The sequence below is a fragment of the Lycorma delicatula genome, chromosome 1, assembly GCF_047948215.1.
Source record: "Lycorma delicatula isolate Av1 chromosome 1, ASM4794821v1, whole genome shotgun sequence".
NCBI classification, from domain to species: Eukaryota; Metazoa; Arthropoda; class Insecta; order Hemiptera; family Fulgoridae; genus Lycorma; species Lycorma delicatula.
In genome coordinates this window covers 170,782,657-170,801,766 of record NC_134455.1, presented here as the reverse complement: position 1 = coordinate 170,801,766, position 19,110 = coordinate 170,782,657, and the positions used below count along the sequence as shown (strand labels likewise).

The window sequence follows — 19,110 nt, the reverse complement described above, 5'->3', positions numbered from 1 at the left end:
ACACTTCACCATTACATTTTTTCAATTTTCAGGAAACACGACAAGAGATCAAATGACGCCAACCCCTTTTATAATAGAATGGATGCCCGATGTGCTTCCTATATCTCATGTTGGTGAACTTAGGCTTGTGTTTGAATATGGACATCTAAAACCTTGTTAGTTATAAATATTAAGTAAATCCATTGTTTTTAAATGTGTATTTAAACAGTATTTTATATTTATTTGTATAGTATATTCTACTTGAAAACTGCATTGAGTGATTATAACTGTGTATTATAGATTTTGAGAATGAGTTATTTAATTACCAGCAATAATTTATTACTATTAAATTGTGATATTTAGGGTATATCTTTATTTAACAAAAATTGTGTTTGTACTTTAGCATTATTATCTATGATTAGTCTATAAAGTAAATGTAATAGTTGTAAACAGTAAGTAAATTTAATCAAATGTTACTCAGTATAAATGTTATTGAAATCATAGAATGTAAGCCCCTCCATCAGTCTTAATTTTTTCCCCATTCACTGATGATTACAAATGATCTCCAGGTGACAAATCAAGAAAATTAAATTAAATTTTGATCTATAAAATGTATTTTTCAGAATCTTTATGCCAGCTTAAAAAAAATTAATCTAAAAAAAAAATAAATTCTACAACATGGTTTTGACTTTTTCAGTTGAAACAAGTTAACTGAAATTTCAAAACAAATTACATAGTGACCTTGCTAAACATTCCTTCATATTGTTTTGAAAAGTAAAAAGAGAACATTTGAATTACTGCAATTATAATGGATGAAATCCTGATTTTAATTTATTTAACTGTAATTTTTATTTATGGTGGTGTTATTTGTAGAAAAAAAACAAAAATGTATGTAGAAATGTAAACTAAATGCAGTTATCTTTCATACATTATTTTATAATGAAAACAATTTTTAAGGTACACAATATCATTTGTTTGGTAGTAAAAAAAATTAATTTACAATTATAATTGGGTCTATTGAATAAAAATAAGTAGAAAAGTAACACTGAATAAAAGCAATCTTACTTAAAAGTAAACACTGGAAAATGTTTGTGGTGGATAAATATTCTCTTATAAGTGATTACTTAATTTGTAAGTACTCTCTTTATTATATAATAGAGAATATACATGTGATTGCAGTAACATAAACAAACATGTTATAACATGTTTAGTTATAGTTGTAGGTATTATTCTTTTAAGACGGGATTTTATTTAGTCATTTGATACTGTGAATAGAACTATTTCAAACTTGTCTTCAAGTGAGGAACAATTGCCTGCAGATAGTTGTGGATGGCTTATATTTGCAAAGCTTTTAAAAGATCATGCTGTCATTTTCAATAAATCCATGATCCCAGCAATTGTACAGGCCAAAGAAAGGCATGAATAAAAATAAAAGATGAATTTGCTACAAGTTCTGGGAAAAATTATGCTGCAGGAAAGTTAAAAAAACATCTTAATAATATGAAGACAGATGAAAAATGGAAAACGGACCAAAATACTACAAGAAATAAAAAAATAAACTTCTTAAATGGGAAAAAGCATTTCTGGAAATGTTACATTATGAAGAAAGTCCAGAAAATTGCAGGAGGCTGTGATACTGCAATATGTGATCCACAAACTTTATTAAACAGGGCAGATCGAAATTTGAATCGTGAAAAGCAGAATGAAAGTGTACATTCTGAATTAACGCCTACACAGATTACAATAATTAAACAGCAAAAGAAAAAGAAATTTCATTTAGAAACTGAAGAAACCAAAAATTTGTCTACATCAGAACTCCAACGTCTTGTTTTACTTAAGCAACTAAATGCTACCAGGTTGTAAGAAATAAAAAGGACAACTTATCATCGAGTTAGGGCCAAATCTGACACTACAGAGTCAAGTTCAAATGTTTTAAATTATATTAATGAAACTAACTTTGAAGTGGAATGAGGTGGTTTGCTGTCAGAATTATGAGAATACCTACAGTTGTAATAAACTTGTAGGCCTACTTAGCTAAAAAAAAATTGATTTTTCATTTTGACTAATTCAAAAAAATAAATATCCTGTTTCCTGAAAAAAATATAATAAAAAACTGAAAAAAATTTTTAATAAAAAAATTAATTAAAAAAATAAATTGAAAAAAGATTCTGGATGTTGGATTCCACTGTTGGACTAAATAAGCTGATTGCACCAATGTTGAGGTCTCAGGTACAATTCAGTTAATTCAGTCTGACACCTTACCAATTGAGCTTTATAGAGGAGTCCATTTCTTATTTATTCATTACTGATTTTATATTAATTTATTTTTTATAGGTTATTTTATTTTTTTAATTGTGTTTTATTTATTTGTGTTTTATAAGTTTACAATTCATTTTGTTAGTAATAAACAAAAATTATAGATATGTGACAAGTGAATTAAATTACAATTAGTTAAAAAATGAAAAATAAAAAAAAATTGAAAAAAATGGTTAGCCTTGCTTTTGTATCTAACAAAGAAACAGTATTTCCTGGTGGGCGATGATAATGCCAAAACATTTTTCACCTAGAAAAAATCAATTGAAAACCTTTGCTTGAACTGGTCAAATACTCTTTTCTACTATGACGTATGGGTTTCACTGCAATGTTGAAATGAGCAGAAAAACTTGTAGTACACCATTATTGAGCTGATTCCAGTAAACTAAAAAGATACCACAGATTCTTATTTTAAAAAAGTGATCCTTCAGATAACTTCTGATTACAGTTGAGATATTCCTCTCATCACCAATTATGTAATTTTTTAAGGATAGATTCCAAGTATAATGCATTTGGAAAGTTTCTGTGCACTGGAATTATTTAAGTGTAATGAAAAAACTCTTAATTTATTGTTTTATACTTTAACCAGTTAATGTACTGGAATGTCTCGTACATACCCATTATTGCATTTTTTAGTTTGTCAATTGTATGTGATCTGTTGCGATACACTGCTTGTTTTGCTACCCCCCATAGAAAGTAATCTTGGGGAGTCCGATCAGTCAATCGTGCAGGCCACAAACCCCTTGAATTGATTCGTTCACCAAAGACACTTCATAAAAAAGTCATTGACCCGTTAGCTGTGAACCAAGCGTTATGAATTTCCACTTCTGTTAACTGACTAATGAAGTTCATTAAAACAGCACAGTAATGATCACTATCAACTCTATTTTCAAAAAAAGATTGGACCTGCAATGCGGCGTTCTACTGGCACTGACCCAAACTCCAATTTTCAGTTCTTGTAATTCATGGGGTTAGTTGTCAACCACAGTCATGTCTTTGTGAATTAATATACCCTCCCGGATGAAACCACACTTTATCTGTAAAAAACAATGTCGAGGATACCTACAGAATTTAGTCAATAAAACATTTAGGTCATTGAAAATAATTTAGCCTTTGGCGTGTTCTGTAAGTTTCAGTTCTTTTCTTACAGCTTGATATGTGGTAACCAGTCTGATAACTTGCTGTTGTACTAACTTACACATTGACTTTGATTGACTTTTGGCTATAACATCCAAAATATTAAGCAGCTTCTGTTCGTTTAGTTTAGGTGGTCTTCCACTTTGATCACTGTCTTCAACAGACCCTGTGATCAAAATTTTTCGATAAGAGTTCGAGCTGCCCTGCCGTGAAAAACTATAGTATTTGGAAACTTTTCAGAAAACTTGTGCTTCAGTAAATCAGTATACTTGTCACCTTCACAAAAGACATGTTCAATGAATTCCTGTACCGCAAGAACCATTACATTTCTCATAACTATTGATTCAGGTAAAAAACAACATGAAACAAAACTATCCACGTTCAATCACAACTCAACAACTGATGACTTGGTTTATTACAGAGCAACACCCAACAAACCTATAATGCTAAAATACAAAATGCACCGCATAATTCTAAAGTATACTGAACAATAACCTCCGAATACACTATAGTATCAAAACTCTTTTTAGGATCAAAAAAGATGGTGATGTGCTTCCAGGCTGTGAATGAGCTCAGGATGGCATCTTCCAGCCAAATTAAGAAATCAGTAGTGCTATGTTTGTGCCTGAAGCTGCAATATACAACTCATTTTCTAGAAACCAAACTAAATAAGAATTTATAATTTTTGAAGGATCTTACTTAGTATGCATATTAGAAAAATTAGACAATTATCTATTTCCCATGGATAGTTTCTACTTTTTTAGTACGGGGGACAGAAACAGTTTCCTTCCATCTTTGAGTATGTACCATTATCTTACTATTTTGTATTTGTACTGTTTTATTTTACTAAACTGTGGAAGGTGTATTGTAAGCTGAGTTCTACACTGGAAGCTGACAGATAATTTTTATATAACTATTCAATACACTCATGTATCATATTTTATAACATAGTGAATGACACATTATAGAATTTGTTTCCTGTAAAATCTAATGTCAGTAAGTGCTCAAAATTCTCTTAGAACAAATTTCGATTTTGAATTTCGGAGTTATTTATTAATAAAAAAAAATGCGACCGCTAGCATCAGCTATTTGTTTCTTCATCATTATTTATGATTATTTTGTACTTTATAAGAACAGATATAGGATGAAATTTCAATTTCTCAGCTATAGCCTTCACTTTTTCCAAGACTTATTTAATGAAACTGATTTGAGTAATTTTTGAATTATAAGGCTGTGTGCCATTATGCTTGGCATTTAGTATTTTATGATAAGAAAGTTTTTTGAAAGCAATTAATTTTTCAAATCCTGGATGTTTTTTGAAAATTACAAATCATCTGACAGTTTTTTCAATTCTGCCTTTACTGTAGTTGATTCCTGTTAATTGAAAGTTGATTTTTGGATAAAAAAAAGATGTCACAAGAGAATAGGTTAGGCAAGTACAATGGATGCCAAAAAGGTGATTCCTTGCTTTGTTAAAAACAGTAATAACATTTGAAATACATTTGAAATAGTTCATCTGCAGTTCCTTTTTTATTTTAGTTTTTCCCTTCCACATTATTGCCCGGACACGATGTATTTGTTATAGTAAACAAAGATATATCATGTTATATATCTCAATTCGAGTAATAAAATAATCATCTACTTTATGGCAATTGGCATGAACAGCTGAAACTTACTACAGTAATTCAAATACTTAAATGTAAACAGACGGCCCTAAGAAACCATAAAACATAAGATAACAGCATTTCAACATCCCCTAGAATAGTTTGCATGTTAGCCACTACGTTAAACTTGCAACATAATGTCACATAACAGATACAAACCACTAGTATCTGGTGCACTGTTAGTTGGCAGATGCAGCAAGCACAAAGGGATGCACTGTTTGTGTCATCAGCTATCCATGAGTGAGCCTAGTGTGTCCTATTCATGAACGGCAGATAATAACTTCCTTTCAACAGTTATTTCTGTATGAGGAGTACCACAGTGATAGTGTTCTTAATCGGTCAAAAGTTAATTGTTCATGGTAGCATCCTATTCACTTTGCCACTCATTGTGAACTATCATCTTCAGGAAACAGACAAGATCATTAGAAGCAACACAGTTGGAAAAAGTAGGCTGAAAACAAGCCTTTTTTGCTGCATTATCTGCACACTCATTCCCTGAATATCTATATGGCTGGGGATCCAGCAGATCACTGTAGTATTACCTCTAATCATTTGCAAGACAACACTCTGAATTTTACAAACAGGGTGTCTGGAGTACGTCACTTGATCACCTGTAAGGCACTCATGGAATCTAAGCAAACAAGTGCATGTTGAAATTTTAGGCTAATTATACTTAAGGCCTTATTAGTACCAAAAACCTCCACTAAAAAATTACTGGAGATACTGTGGAGGCCAAACATGTATGTTCTGTTGACTACCACAAAAGGTAGCCAATTCATGCTATGTATAACATTATAAGATTTTGTGTTTGTAAACTGTGACTATTCTGATGCAGGATTGTCACTTAGTTTCTGGATCATAAATTAAAAAAAAAACATGATTAATCACAAGTTATTACATTAAAAAAATTAGAATAAAAATATTCTAATTTTTTCCTTGTTCTTAAAGCTGTCAACACAGATGTTCATCAAGTTCCTTTTGATCTACAAGAGGAGACTCGGCACTATCTTTGTACATACTTTTAATGTCAAATTTTAGAGAAAAATCTATTGAACACAGTTTCTTTATTGATATCAGCCAATTTAACATCTGCCCAAATACTTTTCTCCAAATAATTTCCCCTTTTTTAATATTGGCACGTTTTTCATGCAGAAGGATGATCATGTACAAGAAAGGTGTAGATCCTTTCCAGTCAATTCTGTTCTATCTTTACATTTTTTAATCCAGTTGAAAAGTTTGTGATAGACATTATCATGTTATAACTTCTTTCAATAATCATACATTTCTGCGGTGGAATTTCCATGTTCTACAATAGATTCTACATTGATACATTGCTCTGCATTAACACTAGATTATTCTGATGAAGCTCAGACGCACGGTTTGAACAAACCTTACTGCTGAACCATTGGTCACAAGCTTGTCTAGGTCTGTACCACAGTAACACATCAAGAGACATCCCCTTCCAGTCATAGCTCCCACCACCACCCACTCTGATGGACTGGAAGAGTTATTCAGACTTGGTGTTGGTAAGTACTACATTGGAACACGGTAGTTCAAGACCTAAGGTAATTAATGGATTGAATGGTTGTTTCCCACCACTGTGATTATGTTAAAAATAGAGGTCACCTGACAAGCAAGCAGACACTTTTAGAAGTTTGATATATATATATATATATATATTTTTATCAATTACTGTATTAATTTATGCATCATGGTGGTATGCTTATAGTGTCCCATCATTTGTTAAATTTATAGTTTTTCTGTGTTAGGCATGCCTAGAAATCTTGATAACAATTCTCGCAGTACATTTTGAAACATTAATTCAACATTTTTTAGTTTTACAGATCCTATTAAAGTGTCCTATTTAATAAAATGGGCTATTAAATTTAGTAGTCAGTAATATAGCAAGGGTTTGGAATTTCCCATCTATCTCATTACCTTGTTATTAAACAATACACCTTAAGTCATAATATGTTAAAATATATTTCTGCAAATTTAGTTTAATAGTGCACTACTGGTAATCACTGGTTCATAAGTAAAAACTATAACCACAAAGCTAGAAAACATACAAAGTGGTGACCCTGAATCTCCATTTTTAGGTTGAACGTGATGTTTACTTCGTACTCCAGTGAAATATAAACTTTCAAAAATGTTTAATCTACCAATAACTTTAAAGCATATTTGAAAAATTCAATGATAAAATTAGTTTGCTGGTTTATCATCATTGGTTACTAGGCATATATAATTTTTCATTTATGTACATTTTTCAAATCTAGTGGTCAGTTTCAACCACATTTATTGTCAACTGTTTAAAAATATGAACACCTACCAATTTCCTTCTCATTTGCACTATTACCGTCATCATTCACGATTCTGTCAAATTTAGATCCTTATGAACTACACTCTAGTAGCAAAGATTCAATTTATCCTGTCACATTTATTTAAAAGATGCAATCATACATATATTTTCATTGTTTATCCCCAAAGGACATTGTTTATCCCCATGTCATTATTTGGTAAGGACACAACAAAAGGCCAACCAATATAATATGAAATAAACATCATACTACATTGGAGAGGTGGAGCATAGACTGAAGGATGACATTGAGCTTCCTTGGCAGAGAATATGTTTAAGAAATTACCAGTAACAAATACAAAATAAAAATAAGTAAAAATTCTATCTTTAATTTTCCTAACAATAAACTTCTACCTAATTACATCTGAAAAGAGTTGTCTCGTACTGATGAGGTGTTTTTGAGCATGTTCCCATTCTTTTGGTTGATGACGATATGTCTCAAGGGATACAGCACGAGCAATAAATTTACCACTCTGACTATTCATCAATAATGACTGTTTACTAGCAAGCTCCTTTATAATACACAATTTTTGTTCAGTATCAGCTACTTTCCATAATCCAGTCAATGTAAACGACCCATATTTACTTACAGCCAATTCAATAAATGAACCCTAGAAAACAAATTAATGTGTTAAATATATCATAAGAAATAATAAGTTAATGTTAACAATAGAATAAATTGAAATATAAATATAAAGGGCACTAGAACATTTTTGCAATAAGAATTTATTTTTTATAATTTTTGAAAATAATTTCTGCCACGTATCATTTCTCCATCCTTTGAAACTAGCCTTCAAAGAAACCCTGCCATGTTTTGTGGAGATCATGGCACACACATCGTCCTAAGCCCTTAGGAGGTTATCAACGGTCATAAAATGCTTTCCTTTCAGTCTGTTCTTCATCTCAGGAAACAGGGTGAATTTACAAACAGCAAGATCAGGACTGTAGGGAGGATGCTCCAACACTTTTATTTCAGTGACCAAAGGGTACACAGCTTACTAACTTGAAGATGATCTCACAGAATACCACAGTGTTGGTGCATTAATGCTCAAGGCCACTTCTGTATTGTAGGTTACATGCCTGTCTTAAGCATTTTTTTATACTGCAGCAATGTTTCCTGCAGTCACAGACAAAGATAATAGGCCTCAACTTGGAGCGTCCTCAAGGCCAAAATTTCCTTTTTGAAGCTCTCAGTACCACCTAAATACTCTTGTACAATGAGGAAAATCCTCTCCGAGTACAGGAGTCATTTACTCTAAACAAACTGATCAACACTTAACTCACATGCAAAATTGTAGCACAAAATTGCTTGGTATTCAGTTTTCAACCATGATAACATCATTATCTCTGTTCTCTAACACAGCTAAAAACAAATGATACTGAGACAAACTAGAGAAGCTTCAGTACAGGTTGGGACCTGTCTAAACACGTGTTAACTTCTAACCACCTGTGATGATCTGTTCCATTGTATTGCGAAACTTTCCTAGTGTCCTTTGTACATAAGTATAATTTAGTGAGAATGACTTGCTATTAAAAATCCACTATAATGAGTTTTTTAGTGTAACATCAATTCTAATAATAATAAGAAATCAATTACAATGTATTCCACACATCATTTGCAGTAGCAGCCTGATTGTACACACTACCAGCCTTGTCTTTACAAGCCTGACAAAAGTAAAGATAGTATTATAGTAAATTTAAAGCAAATCGTGGAAACACAGAAAAAATGACAAGTATTTTTCAATTTTTTAATCTTGCAGGAAATATTCTACTTTTTTTAAAACTAAGGAATTCCTGAACTCTTGCAATTTCTTGTTCTATCTGTATTTACAGTAAGTTAGAATGTCAGTAAATGAGCAAGATTTTTTAAAAGGATTTGAAAACTTGTTTAAAAGCCTATAATTTCAATCTTTTATGAATGCTGTAAAAAACTGACAATGTAGAATATATTTCAGCAACCAACCTATTTTGCATCTCTTGGTATCTGTGTGGTACACATATATATTTTGTTATAACTCTGAAAGTTTTACCTTAATAAATCCACCATGTGCATTATACAGAACATTTATACTACCAGCCCCAGTGCTATGAAGGTTGACAGTTGTTGCACAAGATCATAAAACAAGTTCAAGAAAAGTAAATAGTATTTATTAAATCATTTTAGATGCACCAAATCAATAAATGTTTTTTGACAATGATAGTCAAATAATTAATCAATTCTCATAAAAAGTTTTCCTAAAACATTAATGATTAAAAAAATTAAGATACAAGCAAAATATATTACACACATGAAGTGAATAAGATAGTAATTTTAAATTTCTATCTCGGACAACTATCATTCTAAAAAAATTTGTCATATTACCAGAATTGTAATCTACACATATTGTAAGAATAAGGAAAAACGAATGTTTTAATCTCTCAATTAGGACATTCAGTTATCAGTATGTGTGAATTTCATTGTTGCTGAAACACTGAAAAATTGTTTCATCTAGACAATTGTAAACCAATACTCAGTTTTTTCCCTTGTGGTGTACTATCAATAAATTTTCTCTATAACTCCAGTATGAGAAAGCAAAGTCAAAATTATATCAGACAAACTTAGTTTAGCTTAGAGAACTCTGCAATGAAGCTGTGGTAAGAAGGTGATTGTATTGACCATGCTCCTGGTTGCAGAGCAGAGAAAAAGAAATAATGAAGTGTAGAGTTATACAAAGATTGTGAAGTGATCTTACCTTGGAATGTAAGACATTTATAAAAAGGAGTTCCCACTCTTAATTATTACAAATTTAGTAAAACTTTATCTAGTGGTAGCATAAAAATAGAGAACCACAGGGCATTGGGGATAGGACAAAATTCTCTTTGCTGTTGTAAACAATTCAGTATGAATCCAAGATCCAAATAGATTAATTGCAATATAGACTCGTGTAAAAACTTGTAGTCTTAAGAGTACAAAAAAAGTAATAATAAAGATAACAGAATACTTCTTCAGAAGCAGAGTTTGCACTTCAGCAAAATGGTCTGTAGTTGTGAGGGCAACAAAGTAGGTAAGAAGAACAAAGATTTCAAAAGAAGCTTAAGTGAACACAAAAGCTGAGATAGATTGCTAGTGTAAATTTTCATATTTATAAAGGCATCAGTGACATCCTGAGAGAGGCCTAGCTGATTACTTAAAAAAATGGAAAAATTAAAATTATTACTAAGATAATGCATTACAGACTAGAAGCCAAATTAGACTTCCTCGAATCAATATGAAAGGATACCTTATGTTTCTTCATGCTTACATTTACATAAAAAAAAGTAATGTTATTGTAAATAAACCTAACCTACACACTTTACCTTAAGCTTATTAATGAACTTCACTCTATGTTTTTCTTTTTTCATTTCATTACTAAAAAATGCATCAGCAATATGACTACCTTTTTGGTCACATAGTATTTTTACAAGTAGCAACGAATTCATATTCAATATACTTTTTACAACCTGAACATATGAAAGAACAAAAGTTGGTAGCAATAAATGAAACTTACACATTGTTAGCAAATTAAGATACTCTTACATCAATTTAAAATAGAATTGTACTATTACTCATTTTTAAAACATCAAATACAATACAAACCACATTAACGCCATACAGTTTTTTTAGAGAATCTGTAAAAATCAAATCAGTACTACATTATGTTGATAGCAGCAGTGAACCTGTTGAGAAAATCTTTCAATCATAATACAATTTCAATGAATGGCTTCCAAAGCCATACTCCTGTAGACTACTCCTTTAGGGATTATTAAATTGCATAGGGTTTAATTACAGCTATCAAGAACTGATCAACAATGAAAGGGAGATTCTACTAAAAACTAATACAGTCTGTAATCTAGCTGCAAATATTATCTAATGTATAAAAATGTGAATCATGGTTAAGGAGATCATTTTCAACATTTATTGTATGAGTAAGTATAAATTTCTTTCTTTTATGTAATTTGTATAGACAAAAAAAAGTAGATTAAATACTTACTGTTCTGGGTTCAAATCCTATTATTATATTTGGTATTTTTTACTAACCATAAAATATCTCATTAGTGCCTGTTATTAATCATTAATATAAATTACGTGTAATTGATCATTACTTAAAAGGGAATAAATAAATAAATAATGAAAAAAGGGAACATTACAATTTTGCTGTCTGATGTAAGAAAAATAAAAGCCCCATCTGATAAGAAGACTGCTGCTCGCTTTCAGCAACCATTAAACCTAGCTGCAGCCGTTTACCCTAAAGTGGCAATGTAGAATAGTTTATGTTTAACAGCTACACAAAGACAAGCAAACTCTCTCATCCATGACAGACTCATGATTCCTAATCAGAAGGTTACATTAGAATAATGTAAAGCAGTGTAGTCAGAGCAAGGTGTTAGTTCTGGTATGTTTTTTATATTAAGAACTTTTATTCTCTGTCCTGAGAAAAAAACTGAAATGTAAACAATCAAGTGCTTGGAAGCCATCTTTGCAAGAATACCATTCTTGTACAGTTGACAATACAGTCAAACCTTCACATGCTATGTACCCCAGTCAACATTAGCTCTGGCAACCTTTGGACTCTGCTGAGAGCAATACTGGTGAATTTAACTGCTAACTGTTTTTCACCAACACTAATTGCAATCTTCAATGTCAGATCCTTGTGAATTATTACAACATGGGCCATATTTGAAGGAAAATATTTTCTTGTGTACTGAATTCCACAATTACTTCATGTACATGAAACAGAAAGACTGAAAAACAAGACTGATAAATTAATTGTCCAACAAATAATTGAATTCTACTAAAATGTAACAAGGAAGTTCATAAAAAATGTAGAAGGATTTATTGACCAAACCACCCTTCACCCATAGATTTTTCTTTAACATTACTTAGTATCTGATGAATAAATGCAGCACCAATTCAAATTCCATAGTAATACCAACTGAAAATGAGGTTGTAATGCCTGGTACTAAGAAAGCTTAGTACCAGGCATTTGTAAGAAAACGATTCAATGCACCTTTAAAACTCCTTTTTCACAATTACTCAAAATTGCTTCACTGTAAATAATTTTGTAAACATCTTCATGGTTATCTATATGCCAATTAATTTAAAATCTGTGGAAAATATGATTCATTTTTATACCTACCTGTAGGAATTTTACAACTCAAAAAATTGCATAAAGGTCTCATAAAAACCTATCTTCCTCAAAAAGGTAAAGAATAAAATACTAATTAAAATAAATATCAGCATATTTTATAAGCAGTAATTGTGTATAGTTGCAAAATAAATAGTTATTTACTCCACGAAATGGCTCTACTGAGGAGAAAAACTTTACATCTTTTCTCTATTTGAAAGCACATCCTTAACACTGATAAATGTATTTTTCCATGATTAATAATTTAAGTTCCCTAACTAAATTTGAAATCTTTTGAGTCCATTCATCCTTCAGTGGTTGATACAGACTAACCTAAAGTGAATGAATACTTTTCCCTTCAATATTTATTTCAACCACATTAGTTGTTACTGAACCAATGGCAACTACATTCCCACTGATGTTAAAACAATTTTTCACACTAACTTCTGTTTGACTATTTTTTCCTAAATCTATTTTACCTTAAACAATGATTCTTCTCACTGAACATTCTGTATTTTGTTAAAGAACCATATTTATCTGAACGTTGATTACAACTCTCAGATGGTTTGAGAAAAAAGTGGCTTAATTTCAGGATAATATTCTCTTTGCTTTGGGATTGTCAAATTTTATCTTCAGAACAATACCTTTCTTTTTCCTGTTTAGCCTCCGGTAACTACCGTTCAGATAATACTTCAGAAAATAAATGAGGATGATATGTATAAGTGTAAATGAAGTGTAGTCTTGTACATTCTCAGTTCGACTATTCCTGAGATGTGTGGTTAATTGAAACCCAACCACCAAAGAAGATCGGTATCCACGATCTAGTATTCAAATCCAAGTAAAAATAACTGGCTTTACTAGGACTTGAACGCTGGAACTCTTGACCTCCAAATCAGCTGATTTGGGAAGACGCGTTCACCACTAGACCAGCCCGGTGGGTCAGAATACCTCAATATCACTGATAAACTTCATCAATTATTTCCATGAATCAATTATATTCGTCTTGTAGATATTCAACAATAAATTCAAACAGCTTTCTAACAACAGCATCAATGACTAGTTTTGGGATTTCAGCTTCACTTCTACCTAAGAAAAGGTGTAAATTTTCCAAGACTGGAAGACTAGCAAAACGTTCTACACCAATAGTAATGTCAAAACTTACTTAATAAAAAAGGGCACAGCATCACTAGAAAAAATCTGATGATTAATAGATTATTGTGTATTAAAGTTTAACAATTTTCTCAATATGATGAAGATTGAGATTTTCTATATAGGATAGATATTTTAAACAAACTATGCCAATGAAGTCAGTAGCTGGCAGTAGAAAAAATACTCCTGATGGTTTGAAATACTCATATAATGGTGGTTTAAAATACTTTGTTTGAAATATTCATCCGATACAGGAATGTATTACCAAAGTGAATCTCTCAGATGATCACCACTTCCAGTAGTAATGGGCATGATATATACATGCATGCATGATATATGGGATATATGGTAACATGTGACAGAGATGGATAGTCCACGTGAAGTTTATTGATAATTAGTTGCTGTCGATCAAAATCAGGCAAAGAGATAGATCACTTTGATTTATGATCAAAGGAACCAATATTGTTTTGATTTACTTTTGGAAGAATTAAATGAAGAAAAGTTACCATATCAGAAATAAAACAAAGGAACCAATATTGTTTTGATTTACTTTTGGAAGAATTAAATGAAGAAAAGTTACCATATCAGAAATAATCTTATTGTCCAGAATCCTTAAATTTCGTTTTGTTTATTTCAACATATCAGTACTATAAATTATGTTTAAACCAAAGAAGGGCATCACTAAATTTTGAAGCCCTAGCTCACAACTGACAAGATCAGCTGCAGAGTTTTGGTTAAAAATAATTGTAGACAGATGTTTAGATCTATTGACATGTAGACAATTTTCCATGATTTATCTAAATTTAACTGAATTTCCAAAACATGAAAGTAATATAACACAATGGATCTGAACAATTAACAATTGTTCAATACAAGTCGGATAACCTTCACGGACCAGGATCAGGATATACATTGTTTAAATGAGTAAATTTAAACCAACTGGTAGGGTTGGTGTATGTTTGACATAAATTTTTACAATTAATCACAATATCTGGAAAGTAGTGATAAAAATCATTCTAAATACATGGATGACCACAACCTAAAAAGTGTATTAGAACTGAGACCACCCTCAGTAAAAAAAAAAAATTACCAAAGTAAAAGGTTGTTCAAAACTTAAATGATATAAACAGAGAAGACTAAAAAATTATTAACAGTTTAAAAGTCAAGCAAGGTGACAGGGATTAAGGCTGGCAAAAATTTACACTCTACACATAATAATTATGTTTAACAAAAAATGATGGGTTAAAAAATACAACAAAGAAAAAAAAAATATTCTTAACCAAATCATTTTATAGAATTTCATCTAATTAATAACATTTAATTACCAACTAACCTTGCCAGGCTTGTTAAATTTCAGCATTTCCTGCACAAGAAGGCAACCGTGTAGGTTTATGGCAAAGGAACTTGATTCATTAAGGCACGACAAAGGATGTGGAAATTGTTCAAGCATAAGTAATTGTAAAACGAAATTAGATTTTTCTCCATCAATGCTATCATCACATTTAAATATTTTCATAATGTCCTGAAAAAATAAATCAGAGTAAAAATATTGAGTAGTTTTCAATGAGAAATGAAAGAATAAAATACAGAATAAAAACATTACACCTTTTATTTATAGACTGATGCTTTATACTGTGGCTTTTATTGGAGTGAATACAAAATCTAAATCTAAAAAAATATAACTGATCCCATATTGAAGTACTTTCAATGATTAAATAACTTGACTGCTGAGTTTACAATGTTATAGCATTATTGTAAAATTATATAATAAATCTTTTATTATCATCAGTACAAAATCATTCATTGTATAGATCACATCTTTATAAGGTTACTCATAAAAATAAAAACTAATCATAAGATATAAAAAAGAGTGTGATTAAAGTTCATATTAATTATTACAGAATAGCTCACAATTCAGAAAGTGCTACTGAAAATTATTTTGGGCACATGTACACATTCAATAGGAGTCAGAAAAATCAGTTTCATTTTTATAATTTTCTTATTATGAGGGTAAATCAAATATAAACCGAAATTTTGTTCTGTAATTTATTGAAGGATAATAAAAATATTTTTCTACAAAATTTCTTTGTTTGGAAACACATTTTTCCTAGTAGATAAGTAGCTTTTTGATCCCACTATCATCAAATGAAGGTGGGCGTGATGTCAACCAATTGCACATAGATGCTTCAACAGCAGCATTGTCTTCAAATTTTTTTTCCTCCAAATGCTTATTTTAGTGGCCCAAACAAATAAAAATCACAGGGCGATAAGTCTTAACTGACGGAGGGTTCTACAGTGCAGTCCAGAATAAGGATGCAATTTTTTTTAACTTTGAGCCACAATATGGGGCAAGCGTTCATGAAGCAGAATGAAGTCTCAAATTGGAAATTGAAGTCTTTTTTGATGATATATGAGTTTTGCTTTGTCTAAAAGTTGGCTGTAGTACGCAGAATTCACTGCACAATGTTCATGGAGAAAATCATGATGCAAAACTCCTTTGAAATCAAAAAATACTGTGGCCAGAATCTTTCCAGCTGAGAGTCAAGTTTTGGCTTTAATGGGTGCAGTTTCTACCTTTTTTCGCCCCTCTATACTTGCCTGTTTTGATTCTGGAGTGTAATCGATAGTGCATCCAAGTTTCATTACAGGTCATGATTCAAGGCAAAAAAAATTCTCCTTCAGCTTGGTAACAACTCAAAAACCACTGGCATACCTCTTGCCAATACAGTTTCTTACCTTCAGTGACAGGAGGGACCCATTGTGCTGCGACTTTTTTAAATCCTAGAACACCAGTAATGATTGCCTGAGCACTGCCATAGCTTATTCCAATCTCAGAAGCAATTTCTGCAATTATTAATCAACAGTTGTCCTTGGTGACCATCGAGGCGATGAACCATGAGAATGTTTACAGCAGTAGCACTTGTCCTTGGGTGACATCAGTGACCTTCATTTTCAACAGGTTCTCGTCGTTCCAAAAGCTGCTTATGCCAATCATACACTTGAGTCTTTTTAAGTGTGTTGTCCCCAAACTGTGTCTGAAGTCTTCTCAAAATTTTAGATGTTTTCACATCCTCTGCTGTGAGAAATTTAATAATAATAATATGTTAGGCAACATGATGATACCACCTGCTCTGACAGTGATACTGACTAGAAAAAAGTAGTGAGGTGGCTTTCTAAGAGTGGGATCCCCTCCACGCATCCCTACATACAACACTGAGAAGCCACACCTCTCTCTATTAGCCATGCATCAATGACAACAAAAAATCCAGTTTATATTTGATTCACCTTCGTAGTATTTAAAAATTCATCAACTGTATAATATTTTCTGTAAAAGATTTTATTTTATTTTAAATAAACTGGAGGAATATTTTTCAAATGGTTTGGTAATTTATTAATAATACTAACAGAAGCATAAGACGACCCTTCTTGTTATTGTTAAGTTATACAAAAACAGTTTCAGTGTCTGGTTTGATAGAGGTGGATATTGTTTTTTTTTAATAAGTGACTATTCTGTTTAGCAACAATTGCAAATTCCCAAATAAAATTCAAGGATTATTTATCCATTTATTTATTTATAAATATATAACAGGGTATAAGTAAATGTAATTCACAACCACAGGCATTCAATCTGCTTATAGAAGCTCTTTTGAGCTTGTAAATAAGCTTGCTTTTGCTCGTAACAGTTCTTGATTATATTTATTCTCATTAAATATAATAAAATTTCTTATTAAAAGTAAAAAAAAGAACAGAAAGAAATAAAGAAAAGGAAAACAACAATTTTTACATCAATTATAATCACACAGTTCTATTATTAATAAAAGTCATACAACTCATTTCATTCAATCTTTAAAAAAATTCTAATTTAGACATTTCCTGCTCAAATTATTTTCAATGCACCATTTGTTTAAAAGTTTTTCTTTAACAATCTTTTCATACTGATATTTCTTAAATCTTCTGGTAACATTTTGAAAGACACAGGTCCAATATATTTGAATGATATGATGTCCCACTGTAGTGCTGAATTTCAGAACTATAACATCTCCATTGGTTTGTCCCCTGGTCCTGACATCATAAGATTTACTTATAGAATCAATTTATTTATACATTCCAAAATAGAATAAATTATATATGAATTTCATATATTTGATATTTCACTTTCACTGTAAAATACGCTTTTGCTTAATCCAATACTTTTTACAGAAAACTATTTTGAGAACCTTACCTTATTCTACAATGTTGGAAATGGTTATTGCGTTATTATATACTGATCCCCATATCATTCGTCCATAATTTAAGACTGAATGGAACAATGCAAAATATATCATATGTTAATTGCTTAAATTCACAATAGATGTACAATACGACCTATTATGCCGTCCTCCTTAATCTTTACAGTATTGAACAAATGTACTTCCTCCACTCCAGGTTACTACTGTTAATACACAGTCCTAAGAATTTCAAAGAATCTGTTCTTGTTGTAACAACCTCAGTTGCATTTTCATCTGTACGTGCTAATTCTAAAGCTGTCATATACAGGTAGACTATCCACATATTTTCCAAGTGGAATAAAACAGGTCTTATTCAAATTAATCATAACTGGTCTGGTTATTGGCAAACCAGACAAATAACATCTTCCCAATTACTAGAAAAGTACAACAGAGTCGTGTCATCCACATAAGCACATATAGTTCCATTACAGCCCACATCCAATAGGTCATTAATACATAACAGAAATAGGAATGGTCCAAGAACAGCACCTTGAAGAATTCAATACTTTAATTTTGCTTTGTCACTTAAAGTATTAATAATTTTTACTATTTAGGTTTTTTGGTTCAAATAACTACTTAATAGTTTATGAACATTCCCTTGGAAGCCATATCTTTAAATTTGTTCAGCAAAATTTCAGGACGATGGTGTAAAAAGCCTTAGATAGAACAAGACCAACTGCTAATGCTCCACAAGTTGTTTGTCTATTCTGTTTCAGCTTCTCATAAATTTGACCTACTAGTGAAATCATATCATTTTCTGAAAAAATATTTTTCCTAAAACCATATTACTTATCTGATAATATTTTGTGCTTATACACAAATGACTCTTACCTAGATACCACATATTTCTAAAATTTTATTTAAACATGATGTGATTACAATTGTTCTATAGTTGCATCAATTCCTGCGATCACACCATCTTTGTATACGAAGTAATGTATGCTGTCTTGAGTTCTTTTGGATGTACACCACTACTCAAAACTTTTATTAATTATTACAGAGATAGTTCTGCAAGTATATTTACTGTTCCTTTGAATACTAATACTATTACTTCTTTCAATACTGTACAGGACCTGTAGCTTTTTTGATTTACATTCTGC

At 31.1% G+C, this 19,110-nt stretch overlaps 2 protein-coding genes across 4 annotated transcripts in view; one reads left to right on the top strand and one right to left on the bottom strand.

Moving 5' to 3' along the window:
- The window catches only part of LOC142325464 (uncharacterized protein C2orf42), a 79,394-nt gene extending 76,756 nt beyond the window's left edge, over window positions 1-2,638 (top strand). For both annotated transcript variants that reach the window (XM_075367273.1, XM_075367263.1), the window contains exon 13: window positions 33-2,638. In XM_075367273.1, coding sequence (XP_075223388.1) covers window positions 33-160 — 128 coding nt within the window. In that variant the 3' untranslated portion in view covers window positions 161-2,638. The remainder of the gene's footprint in view (window positions 1-32) is intronic.
- A 5,114-nt stretch (window positions 2,639-7,752) lies between these two features.
- The window catches only part of LOC142325454 (nucleolar protein 9), a 36,837-nt gene continuing 25,479 nt past the window's right edge, over window positions 7,753-19,110 (bottom strand). For both annotated transcript variants that reach the window (XM_075367247.1, XM_075367255.1), the window contains exons 6-8: window positions 15,076-15,264; window positions 10,786-10,929; window positions 7,753-8,060 (exon numbers count right to left, since the gene is read on the bottom strand). In XM_075367247.1, coding sequence (XP_075223362.1) covers window positions 7,800-8,060; window positions 10,786-10,929; window positions 15,076-15,264 — 594 coding nt within the window. In that variant the 3' untranslated portion in view covers window positions 7,753-7,799. The remainder of the gene's footprint in view (window positions 8,061-10,785; window positions 10,930-15,075; window positions 15,265-19,110) is intronic.